Here is a 22,225-nt window from a genome sequence, read left to right as displayed (position 1 = left end):
TGGACGACACCCACCCTTATATGATTGACAATGGATATTTGCTTTTTAATTTACTAAATAATCGACAAAACTGCCATTGTTATACTTCGTACATTTTTAACTATAGTCGGTCGTATCCCACCTCTGTGTTGTTGAGACTGTTACATTTCAGGCACTATAACTTCATTATTTAGGAATATTCTCAAATGTCGTTCGAATAATCATCAAAAGCCAGCGCGAAAGGTAAATTACTTACAGAGAAATTGAACATATAGTTGAACTCACTTTCGAGATATTAACACATTTTGTAATTTGGGGTTATAAGAAAAAGTAATAATTTCACTCAAAATAATATTTTGCAGTTAATTTCCTATATTTACTGCAAAATTTTGTTTTATTAACTTCCTCGTTATTTAGATCGAGAAATTTATGACAGACAGACAGGCGTGTGATTTCAAACAATGTGTCCTAACCTTGATATAAATCTTTACACATTTTATTACATAACAATTGAATACATATTCGGTGAGGTCACTTTACAATAAAAGTACCAAAACTTGTTGGCTTTAATTAGTGCTTATTGTTTACTAGGGCAATCTGCATTAACACATACAAGTTACGTTATTATGTATACGCAGTTAAAATACGTTTTATAATGGAGTGCTTGAAGGCTATAATTACTTTTATAATCTAAACTCGTTAACTGTTGGAACATCAGGAGATACGATAAGGCAGCCATTATTTCTCCAAACAGCCACTCGTTAAGTGTGACTGAGCTATCAGGCTGCTTGTGTAAAGTACCTTTTGTTTGAGTTAGTTAAAAAAAAATATTGTTTGTAAAACAATGGCAGTTTTGTCGATTATTTAGTAATCAAATTTAAAACGAAATATCCATTTTCTTATCATATCATGGTTGGTGTCGTTCAATAAAATGCAGGCATTGTACATTGAACTGATATCATTGTGATACAATGTAGACAATGATCCACAAATACACATTATGACATCACACTCCATTTTATACCAGGGCGTTTATTAAACAACCAGAACAATGAGTACAAGTCATGTCAATGTTAAATTAATTGAACTTCTGCTTTAAGCTTGTGATGCATTGTGATAAACGTTCCATCAGTATAAATCTATGCCTTTGTTTATATGAAATCCAAAATGGCGTCCAAACCACATGAATGATCCAAATTATTTAATTTTAACCACGTGACCGATCACATATGAAGCGGCAGTTATAGGAAATCGGTATTGTAAACCAATTGAAGATGTTCAGTTAAAGTGGTGTAAATATATATTAGGTGTGGGGCAAAATACAACCAACATTGCAGTTATGGGTGAACTCGGACGATATCCACTTAGTATTGGCAGAAATCTAATCCGTATTAAATTTTGGAAACGTATTCTGAAAATGTCATCTAATCGACTCGTTTTCAAAGCCTATAGAGAGTCTGAAAAAATGGCACAGATAGGAAAGCCATGTTTTGCTTTAGCTGTTAAGAAATTATTAATTAAACACAATATGCATACTGTTTGGGAGAATAGGTTTATCTCCCAAATTATCGATGAAACAACGTTGTTAATTGGAAAGAAAGAGAGAGATTGTTATTTCAAAAGTTGGAAAGATGCTTTATTTGACGATTTTCGTAGATCCCCAAACAGTAGAAATAAGTTACGAACGTTTCGCCAATTTAAAACAAATATTTTTTATGAGAATTATTTGGATATCGTTCGTGTTCCTCTGTACCGACAAGCTTTAACTAAACTCCGGTGCTCTAATCATAAGTTACACATTGAGACCGATAGATATTATGGAACTCCAGTGGAAAATAGAACCTGCCAAATATGTATAGATGCTGTTGAAGATGAAACTCATTTTCTGGTAGTTTGTCCAGCATATAACCATATTCGAAAACCGCTTTTTGATCGAATTAACCGCATTGAACCACAATTCGAATTCCTTTCGCCTATCCGTAAACTTACATATATTTTTTCTCAGGATAACCATGAAATCATCCAAAGTATTGCAAGATTTGTATACACAGCTTTTCAGATTAGATATAATTTGTTGGTGTGAGTTCTCCAATATATGAGTTGTATATGTGTGTGTATGTGTATATATATATAATACTTTATTTTATTGAGGCGATTAAAGTCACGCCTGTAACTTTCGCATTGTAACCTGTTCCCCCAGGTTAGTGGGGGATATTTCTTTAGAGAAATGGAAATAAAATAATAATAATAATAATAATAATAATAATAATAATAATAATAATAATAATAATAATAATAATAATAATAATAATAATAATAATATAAAGCTTCACACTTTGATGCACTTTATACATAAATAACAAAATTGAGAACAGTGTGTTCAGCGGTTCTGAAGAAATGGATTTTCAAGTGTTTTTTTTTTGGCAAATCTTATTTTGGTTTTCTCTGAGAGCAATATTGTGGTCTCGCAAATGTGACATCGTGCGTTTATAACCTTTGTTTTTTTCTCGAGCTTTAAAAACGCACCGCGTTCGCCAGATCTGTAGCTGCGTGTCGTGATGGAATAGAATAGTGGTCCTCATGTGTTTCGATCGTTTTGAGTTCACTCTTTTTTTTCTTGCATTCATATATTTTCTGAAGTCAACACGTGTTTAGGGTTTTATCACATTCAACCCGAATAAATTGATGCTTGGTTGTGAGACAAGAATCAACAAGCTCGACACTTGATAAAAAACAAAAGCAACAGATTTTTTTATCCGTGAGATGGCCAAAATATTTCCGTTGCCTATTTTCAACCTCATTGCAATAACATATTCTTCTACAAAAATGCCATTGATACTATTGCACGCACTTCTCACACTGCGGAAGAAAGAAGAAAAAACTATTGTTCACACAATAAGCTTCTGACATCAATGAAATGTACAAAAGATGAAGTTGATAGTTTAAACACTCATAAGAATACTGGGGGTCCAAGGGGCGATAGCTGGTACAGGTTACAAGAAATAAAAAAAATGCATTTTACATGTTTACAGGAAATAAAACGGAAATTTTCATTTACAGTGAAAAAATGTTTTTTACACTTTACAGATAAAGCAAATTCCTAATTCCATTTTACATTTTTATAATATACTCGATAATTTGTGTTTAAGAATCAAGATTGGAAATTGTGTACAAATTACGACATTTAATGAAAATGCTTTATACGCTTACAAAAAATAAGATCTGTGTACATATTACGGACGAATAAAATAGCTGATTACATTTTACACCTTGTTCATGTCTACGAATTTAAGGTTTTTATTTATTTAAATTACATTATTACGAAAATAAAAACAATTGATTACAGCTTACGAAAATACCATTTTGGCCATTTTCAAAGATGGTGGATAGATGATTTGATTTGTTCGGGTTATTTTGCTTGTGCCTGGAATAGAGTGGAGATGTAACATTCCAAATTTCAAATCAATCAGAGAACAGTTGCTTCAGTAAAAAAACTAATTTCTATATGGAAAAAATCCAAGATGGAGGCCAAACCATGTGATCATTCACGACAAGCTTTACTTTAATTTCCTTTGAACATTACAAAGTCTTTTTTTTTGTTCAGAACTTTTGATCATTTTCTGTCATTTTTCGAACTTTCGAATACGTCCACTAACACAACTTTTTTATTAGTTGCGCCCTCAGGTGAGGTAGTTGAGAGAAATAACTCGGCGCTGCAAACGACATCGCTTACGTACTTTATTTTTTACGCCACGAAATTGCTTCATTGCAAAAGAACATGGCATTGAGTATTTGTAATATTAAAAAAAAATACGCCACAATTGTTATTGTATTGGTGTCACATGTTTGTTTCTGAGTACCACGCAATAACGGGTTTGAGCTGTCAATTGAAAAATGCTGCCTACCAACCACCTGTCTTACATTTTTGGGAAAACAATTTGACACAATAAAAATGCAAGTTAGTATCCCAGTGGAAAAAACTCAGTGAAGCAGAAGAGCTATTATCAAAGTTTACACTCAGGAAAAAAGCACAAAACGAGAGTTTAAATCATTCATTGGCAAGCTGGCATTTATAGCAGACTGTATACATCCTGCTCGACTATTCCTGTGTCGCATGTTGGCACTCCTTCGTAAGACTAGCAAGAAACATCATCATATTAAAATCAGTGCCTACTTCCGTAGGGATGTATCATGGGGGATCGCATTCAGCACAATTCCAGAAACTCTGTTCTCAGCACCAGATATGCGACTAGCTACAGATGCATGCCTTACTGGTTGTGGTGGCTGGCTACAAAAACACACAAGAATTATTGAGTACTTTCATACTGAATTTCCTACCACAATGCTTAACATGCCAATAGCCACACTGGAGCTGACAGCCATTCCGGTTGCACTACGCCTATGGGCAATGCAGTTATCAGGAAAATCACTCATTATAAACTGTGATAACCTAGTCTCTGTTTACATCATTAACTCTGGGTCTGGCAGAGAGGAGCAGTTACTTCAAATCGCGAGAAATATCTGTTTGATAACGGCAACATACAATATACGGCTAAGGGCAACTCATCTGTCTGGGGTGGACAACAGAGCAGCCGATCTACTTTCACGGTGGCACCAGCACCAATCCCATGCAGTCAATTTCATCAGCTCAATGTCACAATTAAAACTGGTCGAACAACATGTGCAAGATCAAGATTTTATAATTAACCATAACATTTGATTTTTTCAGGTAATACAATAAAGGAAATAAAAGCTGAAGTTAAAACTATTCAAAAATCAGTATTCCGCCCAGGAACTTACAACAACTTGCACTGCCAGCTAAATTCATACCTTGCTTGCTGTACCAATCTAGGACTTGAACCATTCCCAGCTGAAGAATTAACATTATGTATATATGCATGCTTGCTTTTGCATTCATTCAAAAGCACTAAATCAATCAAAAATTATATATCTGGTATCAATACCTGGCACAAGCTTTTGGGTTTTTGTAATGACAGTTTTCACATCATCGATGTCAAACTTACCCTACGGGGACAAGAGAAAACTATGTCATCTATGCCGCATCAGAAGCTTCCAATTTTACCAGAACATTTATTAGCTATGAGACAGTATTTGGACCTGAAGAACGAGTTTGATATAGCTGTATGGGCTTGTATTTTGTTTTTATTTATCTTTTTTTCATTTCTTCGAAAGTCGAACATGGTACCTATGTCACGCCACAATTTTTTACCGCAAGAGCAACTCCAACGCATGGACATCTCATTTGCAGTGCAAGGTCTAATGTTACACACCCAGTGGTCAAAAACACATCAGAAACATGACTTTTGGCATGTTATTCCTGTAGCTAAAATACCTAACTTGGTCATTTACCCGGCACTGCATATTGTAACATGTTAACTCACATCTCTGCCTCAGCGGCCTCACCTGCCTTTGTATACTCTCATTCAGGATCTCTCACTCATCTTACTAGTCATGCACTCACCCGAAAATTTAGGTCTTTGGTCATTGACATTGGGCTTTAAACTATACTGTCCATAGCCTGCGTAGGGAGGAGCTACTTTAGCAGCAGCTGCAGGCGTCTCAGATCACCTCATAAAGGCACATGGTGACTGGAAGTCTTTGGCCTACAGAGGCCACATAGCTCTTCCTCCCTCATTTCGTTTTTCGATCACCCAGGCTATGGCCAGTACTTTAAACTTTTAGACAGTTACCTTGTATCTATTTGAGCTTTGATTAGCAATTTTAAGCTTGTATTTTCAATCCCTTGTTGCCCAGCTTTTAAATTGTATTTTTTTTTGTTCTGTACAACACACACACATACACACACATTACACACCAATAACACACACATTCATATAACACATTACTTTACATCTTTTTGGCAGTTGCTTCGCCTTGGCCTGGGTGCTTTTGTGCTATTTTTGCTGTTCACTAATAAAGCACCACCTTTCGGCCAAGATGTTGTAGTGTATTTTGTTTCAGTAATTTAGTAAAATTTTTATCAGTATTGTGAAAAAAAATGGTTAATTTAGGATAACTCGGTTTCTGGGTAGAGAGAGCGCCCCTTATGTTAGTAGTTTGGGTAATGTATTTCCCATCATCGTTTGCGGCCCGCCATTTTTGAGTTGGCTTTTTCACCCATCCCTACCAAAGACTCATTTTTTTTATTTCATTTTCCTTTAACCTTTATTGTTCATTCCTAGTTTTTATTCTGTTTCTCTTACACCTTTATACTTGTATTTAGTTAAGCCTGGGTGCTTTTGTGCTATGATTTTTGCTGTTCACTAATAAAGCACCACCTTTTCTGCCAAGATGTTGTTGTGTATTTTGTTTCAGTAATTTGTTGGTGATTGGAAGGTATCGAAGCGCAATCGGCGGTAATTAGTTCACGTCGCGCCCAGATTATTACTCGAATGTGATTTCCAATGGAAGAGCGCATTGGGTGTGGGTAAATCAATATTTATCAACACAAATTTAGCACATGTGCGGCGCGACGACCACCACCTTTAAAACGTCCACTAATACATCTTTTGTATAATACTTGTATTTAGTTAAGCCTGGGTGCTTTTGTGCTATGATTTTTGCTGTTCACTAATAAAGCACCACCTTTTCTGCCAAGATGTTGTTGTGTATTTTGTTTCAGTAATTTGTTGGTGATTGGAAGGTATCGAAGCGCAATCGGCGGTAATTAGTTCACGTCGCGCCCAGATTATTACTCGAATGTGATTTCCAATGGAAGAGCGCATTGGGTGTGGGTAAATCAATATTTATCAACACAAATTTAGCACATGTGCGGCGCGACGACCACCACCTTTAAAACGTCCACTAATACATCTTTTGTATAATTTTTGCCCTCAGGTCATGTCGATGGGAGAAATAACTTGGCTCTACGCCACGAAAACGCTTCTTCGCTAAAGAACATGGCAGCAGTATTTGTAATATTCTATAATTAATATTTTCAAGTACTATACAGTGACTTTTTTATTATAACAAAATAAATACGCCACAATTGTCATTGTCTTGGTGTCACATGTTTGTTTCTTAGTCCCACGCTCTCGGTGAAACTCCATGATCACGTGTGGTTACTGCGTGATTTGCGCCTCCAGCGTCCCCAGTAACAATAATAACGTTATTTGCGCAGTTAGACTCCATGTCAATGGTTATTGTTTCATACTGGTTAGCTCTCTGTGTACCACTATGTGCAGGTTCCACCCCAGTTTTACGATGTTGTTCAAATTCAACCTATAAACGAAAATATAGAAGCGGTTTATTACAATATGGGACGTTTTACCGGAAGCCCTTGATATATAAAATAGTATATGCGTTTAAAAACAATTAAGTTACGATAAACGACGTTACAAACTATGTAGTGTGTTCAATAACACGTGTATAAACAATAACTTTAATAAATATGATTTTACTTATACATTTTTTTCTGCATACAAAATAAACCTTGTGACAGGTTATGTCAAAATAATTTTTTACATTCAGAATTCTGTACTAACGTTTTCACTTAAAACAAAAGAGGGAACAGCAACATAAATCTAAATCTTGTATTATGCCAGGACTAAACAGACCATTTTCTGTACACCGCGAGATCCCGCGTTATGCATGACACCGAACGTGAAAACAGGACAAACAAACCATGACGTCATAAGGGTGTCAGAACATCGCGTGGGATTTCAAAACGGCGAAAGTATTTTTGGGGTATTTGCACGCTAAATATTATGAGGTTATTACGAAGATACTTCAAATCGTGCACGAAGACAGTACAGCGTACTATCCTTATTATTATTATAATACATCTTGTTCTTCCAAGGATACATCATGGGAATGTCGAAATCCAAAGAGTTTAGAACAGAATCAGCAAACTTCATTTTGTGGAGTCCGGTCAAACCCTGGTGGCAGTTTCGTTTGTTTTTATTATTAGAGGACGCTTATGCGCGTAATAATTCCATATTTGGAATTCGCATTTCCTTATATGGCAGAATGAAAATACCCTGTAAAATACCGCAAAACTACGGCGCTCTGTAACTTACAGCGTTACGGTGAAATGTGTATAATGATGTGGTATAAACATTGATGATGGTCAATTTTGAAGAAGTAAAAATATCTCAACGTTATATTCCCCTCAAATATTCATTCGATTTTTGTGGCAGACGTTTGGAACACCACTCCATGCAATACGCGAGATCTCGCGGTGAACGGAAAATCACTTGTGAGGTGAAGATTGCTGTGTAAAATTACTGTTTTCACTTTTATGTCGCAATTTAAAATTCCTTTTCTGAAGATGTGTTCAAAGGAGTACCCCCCCCCCCCACCATGATTGGTTGCTATGAGTGAGCATGGCTTGTGCACTTACCAACATTATCAGAAAAACTAGAAAAAATACCCAGAATACAGCAGCGACAATACTCAAAACTAGTATAAGAATATCCTGTGCTTGGCCATATGTGATCACCCGTGTCAGGTAGATTATTGGCACCAAAAACGGCCACATTAATACGCAGATACCCTTGAAAATAAAATGTTATGGCATATTACTCGCTACATAGTTAACACAAGATTATATTATTGAACATACAAACTGAATTAATCGATCGATCGATTAATTTATTGATAATATAGTTGATTGATTGATTGATTTATCTATAGATCGACTGACAGTACTCACCAACAATACGGTCAGAATACCAAAACACGCCATGCACATTGCAATAACCTCTTGTCTGTTATCTTCTGAAGATTCGTCATAGTGATGTATTGCATAAGTAAAAGGCATGGATGTGAGAGAACATGCAAACACCTGAAATAATCATTTACAAAATAAACTATGGTAATTATTCATCAGTGATACATACAATTATTCTGAGCTCACTCACATGAATGGTCAATCAACATGTTAGATAATGATATCTCATAAATAAAACTGAAAAAAAAAATTACTTAGACAAAGTTTTAGACAAATTACATCACATATAACGTATCAATTAAAGTAAAACAAGTCATTGTCAATGACATAGTCCCCGTTCAGTTTTTTAGTGAATGTGTTTATTAAAAACAACGAAAGTTGTTAGATTATATAGAAATCTAGAGGTAGAATTTACCACGTTAACAATATAGTGTTTGAATGGGACCATGTCCAGGTTTTTTTCAGTCAGTCTGAGCGAAAACTCCAAGAATTGGGATTCCCGCATCCTACAAACTTGTATAATCCACACATGAACCAGTTGGACAGACTAAGCCATCCTGTGTTGTCCGTGCTACGTTTGAATGAAATATGCATAATCATGGCTAGAAACATGCGAGACAAAAGTGTGGGACGAACGTGGCCATGCACTATTCGGTCAAAAATGATCAAAATAACTAGAGACAACATTCAACCTACAATGTATGTTATCCTCCAGCTAAAGGGTTAAGAATGAGGTGAAAAAAATGCATCGCTTAAAGGGCGGTAGTCGTCGCGCCACGCATGCGCGAGATATATGTGTCTCATATAATCAAAGATGGCAACTTTGATTATTGCGCAGATCAACGTGTACAAACTGAGACGTTACCAAGCTTTAATTAGGTATTTTTTGGGTGATTGGAAAGAACGGAAGGGGTCACTGGCGATAATCAGTGCAAGTCGCCACCAGGTCAAACCTCATACTTGTTACTTCCATTAGGAAGAGCGCATTGGATTGTGGGAAAATCAATGTTTATCAACACAAATGTCGCACATGCGCAGCGCGACGACCGCCGCATTTTAACATGTTCATGCCCCCCCCCCCAAAAAAAAAAAACACACATACACACACTTACGAGCATTTCAAATGATTCACTTCTAAACAGAAGTGTTAAAAGATAGCGAGCTACAGATTGGCCTGCTTTCTGCAGGAATCATCTCAGGAAATTAACAATGTCAGCATTATAGCGTAGTATGTAAGTATTGTCTACAGTCATGCGGAGTACACAAGCAAAACCGGAAATTTCTGCTTGGACCTACATTTATTTTCTGTAAATTTCACAGAATAAGTTTTCAAAACTTTTCAAATTGGTGTTAGTTTATAATAAACGCAGTTTTATCAAATTGCTTCCGGTTTTTTTTTTTCGTGAGAATCGTGTGCGGATATCGAACCCACTTACCAAAGGTAAATGCATGATGGCAATGGTTCTGGCGGCGCTGTCATCGGTAAAACAGGCACATACCAGTATAGCTATTGTTGTAGCCAACCAGAAGCCTCCTATAACCGGTGTGTAAATGTGCCGCGGTCTTTGTCTGCAGTCACACTTCATCGTGTCTGTACGGGCACTACTACCGGAGAATACTAGTACATTGATGTATTTAAGTAAACCAATTCTCCGGGAACTCACAGCGAGATATATCTGCAAGTTATTCATATATGGACGACCGACACTACCAGTAGTGACACGGTTATAGTCATGACATTGCTGTTCTGTGGAGAAAAAAAAAACACATAACGTTTCAATGAAAGAGATCGAGCAGTTCAAAAACCATACTCGGGTAATCTCCATATATTTAGTGACCTGAATTTTACACCTGTGCCTGATCTATGATCGTTGAATATATAATCGTACTTTGTACTGTACGCCTATCAATAAGGAAATGTATTTGAACAAAAAATATCGAATTAATAAATTGTAGGTGTATCCGTTATTATAGGACTGGAAACTACACAACAAAGTTGTATTCAAGTCTTCATCGCAACAAACCACATCTTCAAGCGTGGCATGTTTTATATATAGGTCATATATTTTTTTACGCCGGGACAATTACGTTAAAACAGCAACGTGTGTGGGCGATCTATGTAACATAGACAGGACTCGTCGTTTCAGTTTAATTCAATTGGTGATTTTTAAAATTTACAAATGTATAGAGTACTAAATAGAACTAAATATTATGTGTGATGTCCATTGAAACAGTTGCCTAGCAACATAAACACTGATCCATGGTTACCAGTTGAACACACAAACTGAAATCACCTTGAATACAAATATTACGCTAGATTTGTTGTCATGTAATTTCCCATACTCATTCATATTATCAATATAACAATTATTAGATATATTATAATTAATATTCGCTTAGATTTAAGGTATCCTACCTTGGACTCCTGCTTCGTTTGACATAAATACCACTTGTGTACTTTAATCAATTGACCCTTGACCTCCGGTGTGAGGAACGGACATCATGGAATGTTTTGTTTGTTTGGTAGTTAACACAATATAAATGTTTAACTCCTGAATTATGTTGCATATATATAGTCACATTGGTGTTGTCGTCATTTGCTAAGATACATACGTATGTGAATGAAATGTTTCAATACATCCAGACAGTCAGTCCTTCATTTAAAGCGGGTGAGTCGTCACATACGCATGCGTCAGATGGCCATAACGTGTCATTGTTTACAAACAAGCGTCTACCCATGAGCCTTTACGTTTTTAGCATGTGTTGTTATGGTTGCTTGGGACTCAATTCCCGCGCGTGCACAGGTGGCATTTTAACAGTGTGGTTCGACAATTATAGCGGGGGGGGGGTCGTCACCTGCGCATACGCAGGAATAATAACATTCCTGGTCGTTGATTTCCACGGCCATAACACTCGCTGAGTTAGGAATATTTTGAAATTCGCTCACTCATTTATATGCCATAAAAATATTTTGTCCCGTGTTTAAGTTTGCAACACAATACGGCTGATCTGCACTGGCTCGGAAGATGAATTCTGATTGGCTAAAAAAACAAAAAAACTTGTGGCGTTGAATGCACGTTCATTGTCAGTATTGTTATGCAAATTCAAACTAGCTAATCATTTACAACCTTCCGAGCCAGTGCAGATTAGCCCACACAATATCGGTTTCTCATCAACGTTGCGCAACGAATCACGGGAACATGATTTTGAACAAATTTTGCTTACTGAAGATACACCTGTCGACTAAATCAGTGAGCGACAAGGCATGTATGCCTTGTCAATCACGACTCATCGGGACAACAGCAGCTGTCGGGTATGTGCGCCGATATTACCCCCTACCACGTCAGATATACAGTTTTTTTTAATCAACGGCGGTCGATAAAGCCATTGGGTCTTGGATGAGAAGTGTCCTCTCTCACACTACGTCTTTCGTCATGAGTTGGCTATAAGCCCATATAACAACACGTCGACTATATATTTGCTGGAGTGTTGTTTGTAGTGAATAAAATATGTATTGCAAACTTCCAATAAATACAGTAGATATACATGTCATAATCCTAGTTAATCAACTATAGACGTTAATGATTATCTATCGTCAGATAAAGCTATACGTCAATACAGCTTAAATACATCGTCGTTGACTGTGTACCTGGGTTTAGTATCCGTGACTGTTACGCTAGTGTATTATTACAGAGCTTTAAAGGTAAATGCGCCCTTCCATTCCCTCCTACGCGAATTGTTATTTGTTAGATTGGATTTAATGCGTGTCGCGGATCTTGCTTCGCAAGTGATTATTTATAAAATAGGTCTCGGCCATGTTGAATATTATTGAACGTCTCAACATGTATTTCGTGCAGTATAACATAACTGTAAGCACACTGAATGTAGTTGTTCAATGTCTAAGAATTGCGCGCCTGAACTACCGAGCAGACTATAGTTTTAGAGTTGTTTATATTCAACGACCATTAATGACCGTCGTCGCCATTTATGCCGTTCTAACAGATTGACAATTAATAAATAACTTTTAGTAAAATAATAATGGGTGTGACATTATCCGTTATATATACGAATGGCTAACTATGTGTGAAGGGGTAAACTCTTCTGGACAAGTCAGCGTTAATTTCTCCTCTAATAACACGTCATAACATCGTGTTTTCACGGAGGATTTGCTACTAAAACACAACGTTAATTGTGACCTTTGCATACGTTAGGATGAACTTGCTACAGCAAATATACCAAGCGTTGCCATATGTGTGTATGTAGATATCAAACTGGCAGTTTGTATATATTTTTGTATCTTATTTTAACCAGTATTTTTCAGCTCATGAAAAACTACCCTTCGATAGATTGATATAATATGAGGTTATTACGAGGATACCTCAAAGTATGCACGAAGACAGTACAGCTGGAGTATCGACCGACGCGCAGTGGAGGTCGATGCGCGTCGTACTGTCTGAGTGCATACATTGAGGTATGCTCGAAATAACCTTATTATTATACATCTTTTACTTCCAAGGATACATCATGGGAATGCCGAAATCCAAAAGTTTAGAACAGAATCAGCGAACTTCATTGTGTGGAGTCCGATCAAACCCCGTTGGCAGCCATGTTTGTTTTTATTATTAGTGGGCGCTTACGCGCGTAATCACTCCATATTTGGAATTCGCGTTTCCTTATATGGTAGAATGAAAATATTCCGTAACATACCGCAAAATTACGGCACGCTTTAACTTATGGCGTTACGGTGACAGATGTATAATAATATAATATATATTCTAGTCTATATCACCATAAATTTATAAATCTGCGGTCTTATGACTGTTCACTAATCAGTACCATACTGCCCAGTTCATTTGTAGAGCACCGGCGCCATGACAACCCAGCAGCAGGCCTACCCGCCTCCTTACCAGTACGCATCGAATACACAAGTGCCACCCAATTTATATAATGACGGTTCCCATCCACAACCTATACCAGGTCAGGCGTGGATCCAACCGATGCAAGGTACATATAGTCTGTGTAAATTCATGAATCACCACTTGTAATTAAATCGTATTGACCAGTTATTTAGACATTGTATATCATCATCGTTTTACAACATCGTGTTGGTCAACAACAACACGAGACTGTGAAATTTTTCGAAGGGAATTTTAAAATTGAGCGTTACTTAGTCGGAAAAAATCAAATGCCTAAGAAATGTATATTAATTGTTATAAATTACTATTGTTTCTTCTTATGTTGTTGAACGATGTGATACGCGAAGCCATGGGTGTTCCCAGGTTCTGTGCTCTTCTGCTTGCATCTGCTGTTTAGCGATGTTTCCTGACACGGAAATGCTGTTGTATATTTCTCCGTTATAGTAGTGTTGAATACAATTAAAAACTGTACAATAATATTTTTAAAATGTTACTGCACATCTGACTCTGTATTACTATAAACCATTTTACACAGTTGACATATTATGTATGTTGAATCTTTTATAGTCTTCCAGATGAGAAAATATAAAAGATTTTACTGGCTGAATAAAAATAAAGCACTGAATACGTTTGAACATCTGATATTGGATTTGACATTGATATTATATTTTTTTTATATTCTCTGCATATTAAATGAATAAGCTCTGAAAATGCTTAAACAAATTTGATTTGACTTTATTATTATAATATTTTATTAATATTTGTCATAATTAATATACGATAAGGATATTATAATTAGGTTTTTATTATTAGCGATACTTCATAATTATTTTTTTTAATTCCAGCTTACCCAGCTCCAGAGCAACAACCGTTAGATCACCCTGGGGGAAGCAGTTACAATGAAACACACGCGGAAGAAGGTGGTGGAGGTGGTGGATTCACCACGGCCGAACGATTCTCAGACAAGAACATTCGAAGAACGTTCATCAAAAAGGTATTTCAAAGTTCATCCTGATATTTAGATGTGAAACAAGATTTAAGTGTAGTAAGCCTAAGTATGTCACGTACTTGGGGGGGGGGGGTCACGCGCTGATAACTTGTTATAAATACGTCATTGTTTCATTGAGAAAACGCAATTATCCAACGTAAGTATCACAATATATGTTTCATTATAAGTTGCGGCCTCTTGCGACTAAGCGCTTGTGTTCGAGCTACGTATGTTTGCTTGTGTAGTCGTTCCTCCATTATAATTTAGCATGCTTCTAAAAAAAATATACAATTTTGCTTTAAATAATAAATACATTTTTGAAATGTTATCAAAATAGCATGTTACTGAACATATGTGTTGGCCCTACTAGTGCGGCAATTTTGAGCGCTAAAATGGTCAAAATTTAACAATTTGCAATTAAGGTTCATTTTTTTCTGACTTTCATAATCGATTCAAACGAAACAATTCATGTTCTACCTGTGCAACCAGACCTTCCCGAGTGATGTATTTCTTGGTATTGTTAAACAAATATGATTGTAAATCAACAACATACAATTTGTTAGATGGAGACTCGTACGTAATCACTATTAATATATAAATGTATGTTTTCTCTAGGTATACATCGTGTTGACTATCCAACTTATGTTTACATTTGCCATTGTCTGTGTATTTTCGTTTGTGTAAGTATTACCACGTAAATCTCTCGAATACAATTCACACGTTTAAAGCGCGGTGGTCGTCGCGCAGCGCGTGTTCGAATTTCATGTAAATAAACAATGTATTTTACACGCGTTGTATACATCGCTATGAGTCCCATATCGAACAGGACGCGGCGCGACGCCCTTTAATATTAGAGATATACTTTGATATACTGGTTCGAGGCAAATAACGGTAAGCATGTTTAAAACTTGTGTTCGATATTGATCATGAATATTGAGCATCATTATCATGTCGGGAGGCAATATCGAAAACAAATATTTAAACGTAATAAAAAACTATCACAAAGTCATTTATATGATTGTCTCTTCAAATTTACTCGTAAACTGTAAAACTATGTTTTACTTTCTAGCGACGAGGTCAAACAATGGGTTCAAGAGAATTCGGCATTTTACTTTGCATCGTAGTAAGTAAATGTTACATACATATTTAAGGGACTTTGTTTTTTAGCGTATGTATGAATGTTACATATTGAGACAATCCCGATAAGGCAGGAGGGGGTGAGTGTTATGTGTATAACAAAAAAATGATCTGATTTGCTTGATGTTCAATCTTTGGTGTTACTGTTCACGAGAAGAAAGAAAAATATATTCCCATCGAACAAATTTTCGTACAAAACACAGGTCAACATCCATGAAAATATTGGTTACTATTGGTTCTTGTGGTAACAAGTTCTCACCGTATTGTGTTTTGTTGCGTGTGAAGAAAAAATCATATATAGTTCTAAGATGGGTACTTATTGTAGTCAATAATTATCAGTGCATTCTGATGATTACTATTCATGTTCAATGAAATAATGTTCTGACATGGCTACCTATGAAAATTGTTTTGTTATATAGACATTTATTTCTCAAAACTAGTATGTCTTTCTGTGGGAACAAAAACGAAAAGTTGACGACACATCTGAAAATCAATAATTAAATGATTCGTTTGATACGCAAAATTTGAGACTTTTTTTTCACCCATGTGTTTAGGCTGAAAGCACGCGTTCAAATAGTATAATGACTGTGGTAAAACGCTGCACAAAAAGGAGGGGAACTTTTTTTCAAAATTTGAAAAATACTAGTCAACATCAAGGGTTCCGGTCGATGCGGCGATGTCTATATTTTTTTTGTATTTTTTTTTGTAATATTCTTTTGTAATGAAATACAATTATATTCTTTTTTCAGTGCTGTATTTCTGATTGTATTTCTATCGTTAGCATGTATCGATTCGCTGCGACGTAAGCACCCATTAAACATCATTATGCTCGGAGTCTTGGTAAGTGAGGATAAAACATCGTAAGTACGTCACATATAACAATCAGGTCGGGCTTCTCGTTGAAATCAAAGAACGAACGTCCCTTGCTCCTGACAGTGTGTAGGAAAATCTCTCGAAGTTATTTTCGACTCGAGAGAACGCTGTTTTTAGCTGTTTGTTTAGAAGACAATTCCTCCAATGCCATACTGCTTTTTTACCAAACGCTTCAGCGTGGTATTAAGAGTTTGTTTTCAGGGGTGGGTGATACCAAGGTGGGAAATGGATGCACATATGGGGTTAATTCCTTGAATTGCAATATAGAGGGTTCAAGCTGAAATACAATATATAGTGTTTTCATGTTTCGTCTGATATTTCTGTTGTATTCTGCTGCTGTAAGTAATGCACGATTTGTTCCGAAATTCAGTATATTGTGTGTATTCCAGGGTTATTCGTTTTTTGCTGAAAACACCCCTATTTTTTTAGTGACATAGTCGAATAGTCTCACTCCCACTGGGAAATCTGCATTGTTGCTTGAATGTGAGTTAATTAAACACATTTTCCAGACCGGCGAAAGAGTATACAACAGCCAATTTTAACAGCCTGTCACGTGATTTTAGTCTGAATGTCAACATGAAGAGGCTAGTCCATTTTACGCAGGAGTAATTGGGAGTAGAATATGTGAGGGATAGTATCAACAGAGATGTGTATAGTGAAAAGTAATATCTATCCTTCATTTACATCTCTGAGCATTTCTGTTTTAGTATATTGGTTTGAAAATGTTGAACTTGCATGATTTGCAATGTGTTTTTTTAATGGGACTCCCCTATTGATCGAATCCCGGGTTTGAACGAGAACGGCACACCACGTGATTCGTTTGAATACAATGCTGATGGCAAACATGCCGTGTTACTGCAGTACTGCACTGACGGGATGACTTACTGGTACTGCATGCTACAACTTCGCTTGTGATGTTGCTTGTTAGCCATGGATTACATGAATCTTGATTACCAGTCAAATGTTGCTCATTTGACGTTGGTAATCTTTATTTGGAACTGAGTAACTTCCTGGTACTTCGTACTATGATAAAAATCAGTCAACATACATCAAGTTCTCTCAATCGTAGTATTCCATGTGATGTACACCTAATATGCCAAAAATGTTGCTGAACGATTTGAACTGAATAAAAATAGCAGACGAAAATTTGTTTACAAAATAAAAATACTTCGGTTGCCAATGAAAACCGGTAAAAAACAAGCAATATGTTTTCGGCTGTTATCATGGAAGGGACATGAACGTGAAGCTAACGTCTGTTTATAACTAAAACCGGGCACCTTATACGAGGTTCGCAAAATAACACGGCAGTCATTAGAAGTCACTTTATTTTATTGTTAGGACGTATTCAGCCGTTAAATGTATTATTTCCAACCGTTTTGCGATAGTATTTTCTAGATTGGAGGCAGCATTTACATTTTATTCAAAGTTCAAAGCTGCGTTGGGATTCCGTTGACAGTGGTAACAATGTCGGCGCCGGTGATCTCTTACCAGTGCGCAACGTAGCCACAATAAAAGGCATGATCATTTGGGCACTGCTATTACAAGACTTTGGCTGTTGCCATGGTAGCGGTGGGTCAGGATTGTTTTTCCAATTAGTGATGGTACGACCTGCCTGTCAAGTATGAACCGTGACAAAATCAGCCAAGCCAAACAAAAATCACAGAAGAGTTAAAAAGCCATTCCTGCTGAACAGTTACTCTAACTTCGGGGTCAACTTTCTCATTAATGAAAACAGATATCAAAAATTCAAATAGTAACTTTTTGCCCACACTCAAGCCGAGTACAATGAGCTATGTCTGAGGTGTTGTATCACAGGGAGTTGGACAAACTTATGTATTTTAATAAATTATTGAATAATAAAATGTTATATAACTTTTCTTTTACCCCCCTCCCCTTCCTGGTATCTATTTCAAGTATTTTTGTCAGGTTCAAATCGTTCACCAGCATTTTTGGCATGTTAGATGTACATCACATAGAATACTAGGATTGGGAGAACTTAATGTTTGTTGACCACCTGGAATCTGAGTTTTATAAATCTTGAAGGGCTCTCGGAAGATCCACCCGCTGCCTGGACCCGCAGTAAAATCTCCGATTAATATGGAGCCGCAACCATCAACATCGATATACCATGAGGTTTCTGTTGGCGACGTTGCGGCGTTACTCAGTTCCAAATAAAGATTACCAACGCCAAATTAGCAAAATTTAACCGGTAACCAAGACTCAGTCCATCCACGACAAGCAAGCAACATCACAAACGAGGTTGTAGTGTGCAGCTCACCAGTCAGCGACGACCGATTTCAACGAAAGTCATTCCGTCAGTGGAGTACTGCAGTTGCACGGCATGTTTGCCAATGCACAGATCTGTGGAGGAACTTTTAACTTCAACATCAACCGTGTATCGTAGTCGCCCAGTTTAAGTTCTGGTTCTGTCGTGGTCCCAACTAAAGGGCGACAGTCGTCGTGTCGCGTCCTGTTCGATATGGGACTCATAGCGACGTATACAACGCGTGTAAAATACATTGTTTATTTACATGAAATTCGAACACGCGCTGCGCTACGACCACCGCGCTTAAACATCCACAAGTTATTTATTCGGACAATGACTTAAATTAGATGTCTGATTATTTTATTTTCACACGTACAGCGACACTCGTTCTACACTGACAAGCGTTGCTAGGTCGCAGCACTGTCTTGGAGCATATTAATGGGCAATTGGGTTCCCCGATCTAAATTTCTATCCCGGTTTGTTGCACGTTCTTTTTTTAATATGAAATAATCAAATATGGGACATGTGTATAATAACAGAACCCCACACCCTCCCCGTGGCTTCGCTCGTGAAAGTACGGCAGCAGGATACACCGCATCACTCGTGAAAATAACTTCCATACGTAATGAAAGCCACGGGGAGGGTATCTGTCATAATACTACATTATCACTGAAAACATTTTTCCCCTGAAATAAATTCCAGTGAATATGCCATTTCCCTCATACTCTATTGAGACACAGCGCAGTGAAAATTGGATTCACATGTAATGCTTGAAAACATGTCAGAAAAAATAAATTAAGTGAAATTCTACGTGACTTCATAATACTAGTAGTTGGAAATGAACACATTACACCCGACCCTACCACTCTATATACAATGTAAACTACACCCCAAAACATCCTTTCACCCACAGTTACTACCGTGTTTCACTAGTGTATTCTATTTGACGTCAGGAGAAATTGAAATAAACAAATTAATTATAATTTCAGCCTCTAGTTGACCACTGATTAAATAAACTACCTCGTCTTTATGTCAACTTGCAGTTATTCGTTGCCTACACCAGTGACTTCAAAATATATGTTTCAATCTCAGGAATTTCACTCGCTGTTAATTGCATGGGAGTGGCAGTCTTTAATGAATTTCTATTGTCATGTCAATTTCTTGCGATTACTTGAACATTAAGCTGTAACCACATACCGCCTAGGTGCTGTAATTAAATCCTGGTGTAAGCACCATATGAACTATGAACAATGCATGTGAAGCCAGCTGTGGGGTATATTCAATCCTATAGATTTCTCATTGTTTGGTAACTATTTGCTGCAAATGCAACAAAAATCAATATAAAAAATATTACCCACACAGTATTCTACAGGTTACTTGTTTAATATAGAACACATATATTTGCAACCGAAACATACAATGAATGATGTTCATCTCGGAAATAATTGTGTTTGCTTTTTCAAGGATTATAAATTATGACTACATTTTATCCTGTAAATAACGTATAAAACTTGTGTATTCATTACTATTTTTATGCTATCTTATCTTTTTCAGACTTTATCTTTATCCTACATGGCTGGGACGATCGCAAGGTAAAAGTCATTTTACTAACATATACAATGATCACTTCATTTCATCCACACGTTCCCGGTGCCAAGCCCCTCCTTCTCCGTGTAACTTCTATACTCGAGACAAAAAATAAATGAACTTAACAACAGAATTGTAAATGACTGACTGAATGATTTGATTTATTTAGCTTTTTACAATATCTAATCTTGTGTTTTTTTTCAGCTACTACGATACTATTTCTGTCATCGTGTGTGTGGGAATAACGATGGTAAGATACGCGTTGACCCTGAACCTTGTATACCCCCTCCTCCTTCACAGAAAGTTGGGGATATTCACTTAGGGGAGGTTATCATAATCACAATTAAACAACATCGATGCTCGCGATGACAGTTATTGTCAAAATTACTTTATAACTGAAAAAATCCATTATCTGGAGGTGCTCGAATGACCACTTGTTGATCAGCCTAGCGTAGCAACCTACTTACGCATTAACGTTAATCGCGCCCTCCACGACCATTGTAACCAGTTTGTATCTGGTGATAGATGTTTCTGTTTTTTGTAGCAATATTGCGTCTACGCCAAAATTCTAACCTGTAAAGATATCAAGTTTAACCAGCATTTGATACAAACAATGTATTTGACATGCTTTATACTCTTTTCCCACTAGGGTGTATGTCTCGGTGTAACACTATTCTGCGTGCAGACTAAGTTCGATTTCACCAAGTATATCGGAGTGGCTTTCGTGCTTACATTGGCTTTACTACTGTTCGGATTTATCGCCATATTTACATATTCAGATATCGTGAACGCAGTTATTGGTCTTGTGTGTGCATTGGTACTTGTATTGGTGAGATATATACTTTTATTTTGATAGACACAGAAACACGTACAGTCCTAACTAAAACAGAAACCCTTCGAATAAGTTGCGCCCTCTAATGGCTAGATGCTTAGACTACTTTATCGTTGAAGGTACGGTACGGCAGGTGTGCGTCTTACATGCACTCCAACCTCGCTTTTTTTTCAGGAGAGTACTATACTTGTAGTCTTTGGCGTAAATGGAATACAAGCAATGGCGTTTAAATAAATAGGTGTTATTGGTTGCGCAGTCGTTCGTTATTTAGAATTTAGCACATCTCTAGTAACATTTTCTGTATTGACAGATGACTAGCGCCGCTGTCGGTCATTTACGCCAGAGAAACGTTTCGTCGCCAGAGGGCACACTATATATAAAAAAATGCGTTTTGACTGGGTTCAATGTAGATTCTGATATTATTTGATTTCTATATTTCAGTGGCTGGCTATCGATACCCAACTTATCCTTGGCGGAAAGAAGCACGAACTGAACGCGGAAGAATACATCTATGCAGCAATGACGCTTTACATTGACATCGTTTATATATTCCTCATCATTTTAGCTATATGTGGTAAAGGGTAGATGGCAATTCAACGAACGAGATGACGTCATATTCGTACAAGTCGTCTGTTTTTGTCATTGTTGCATATCAGATGAAAAGATTTATTCAACGCATACAAGATTAGAAGCGTATTCGCAGAATTGTCGATTGCAAAATCAATCACGTACTAGTATTGTTATTGTCTTATTGTATAAACAAGTACTTCTATTGCCTTACACATTCTCCCTTCACATTTCGTCGTTTCGTTGATATAATCAGCACTGCACTGACATGTCAAAATCCGCACCAGGAAATATGTGTTTGATTCACAGTCAGCTGTCGCACGCGTGATAATAAAATAAATGCGATATTTACTATATGGGGGTCGCCATCTTGAATGCGGCATAAAAC

At 36.8% G+C, this 22,225-nt stretch overlaps 1 protein-coding gene and 1 long non-coding RNA gene across 2 annotated transcripts; one reads left to right on the top strand and one right to left on the bottom strand.

Moving 5' to 3' along the window:
• Window positions 1-6,909: 6,909 nt before the first annotated feature.
• LOC144341645 (uncharacterized) lies at window positions 6,910-8,386 on the bottom strand. The gene is made up of 2 exons (XR_013418596.1): window positions 8,342-8,386; window positions 6,910-7,221 (listed from the first exon to the last, which is right to left on the bottom strand). It is a non-coding gene; the product is annotated as an uncharacterized LOC144341645 (long non-coding RNA).
• Window positions 8,387-13,542: 5,156 nt separating this feature from the next.
• Window positions 13,543-22,050, top strand: LOC102807953 (protein lifeguard 1-like). Its single transcript, XM_078005326.1, has 9 exons — window positions 13,543-13,675; window positions 14,433-14,581; window positions 15,191-15,255; window positions 15,645-15,698; window positions 16,462-16,552; window positions 20,406-20,443; window positions 20,643-20,688; window positions 21,088-21,267; window positions 21,712-22,050. Exons 1-9 carry the CDS (start codon window positions 13,543-13,545, stop codon window positions 21,853-21,855), a joined length of 900 nt encoding a protein of 299 aa, XP_077861452.1. The 3' UTR covers window positions 21,856-22,050.
• The last annotated feature ends 175 nt before the right edge of the window (window positions 22,051-22,225 follow it).

Source organism: Saccoglossus kowalevskii, chromosome 21 (assembly GCF_978046115.1).
Source record: "Saccoglossus kowalevskii chromosome 21, keSacKowa6.1, whole genome shotgun sequence".
In the NCBI taxonomy this organism is placed as follows: Eukaryota; Metazoa; Hemichordata; class Enteropneusta; family Harrimaniidae; genus Saccoglossus; species Saccoglossus kowalevskii.
This window is presented reverse-complemented; position numbering and strand designations above follow the sequence as displayed.

Bases quoted from the DNA above. Each gene is read 5' to 3' on its own strand.
- LOC102807953 (XM_078005326.1), top strand. From the start codon at position 13,543: ATGACAACCCAGCAGCAGGCCTACCCGCCTCCTTACCAGTACGCATCG. The intron at 13,676-14,432 runs GTACATATAGTC...TTTTAATTCCAG, and splicing joins GTGGATCCAACCGATGCAAG to CTTACCCAGCTCCAGAGCAA. The intron at 15,699-16,461 runs GTAAGTAAATGT...TTCTTTTTTCAG, and splicing joins GCATTTTACTTTGCATCGTA to TGCTGTATTTCTGATTGTAT.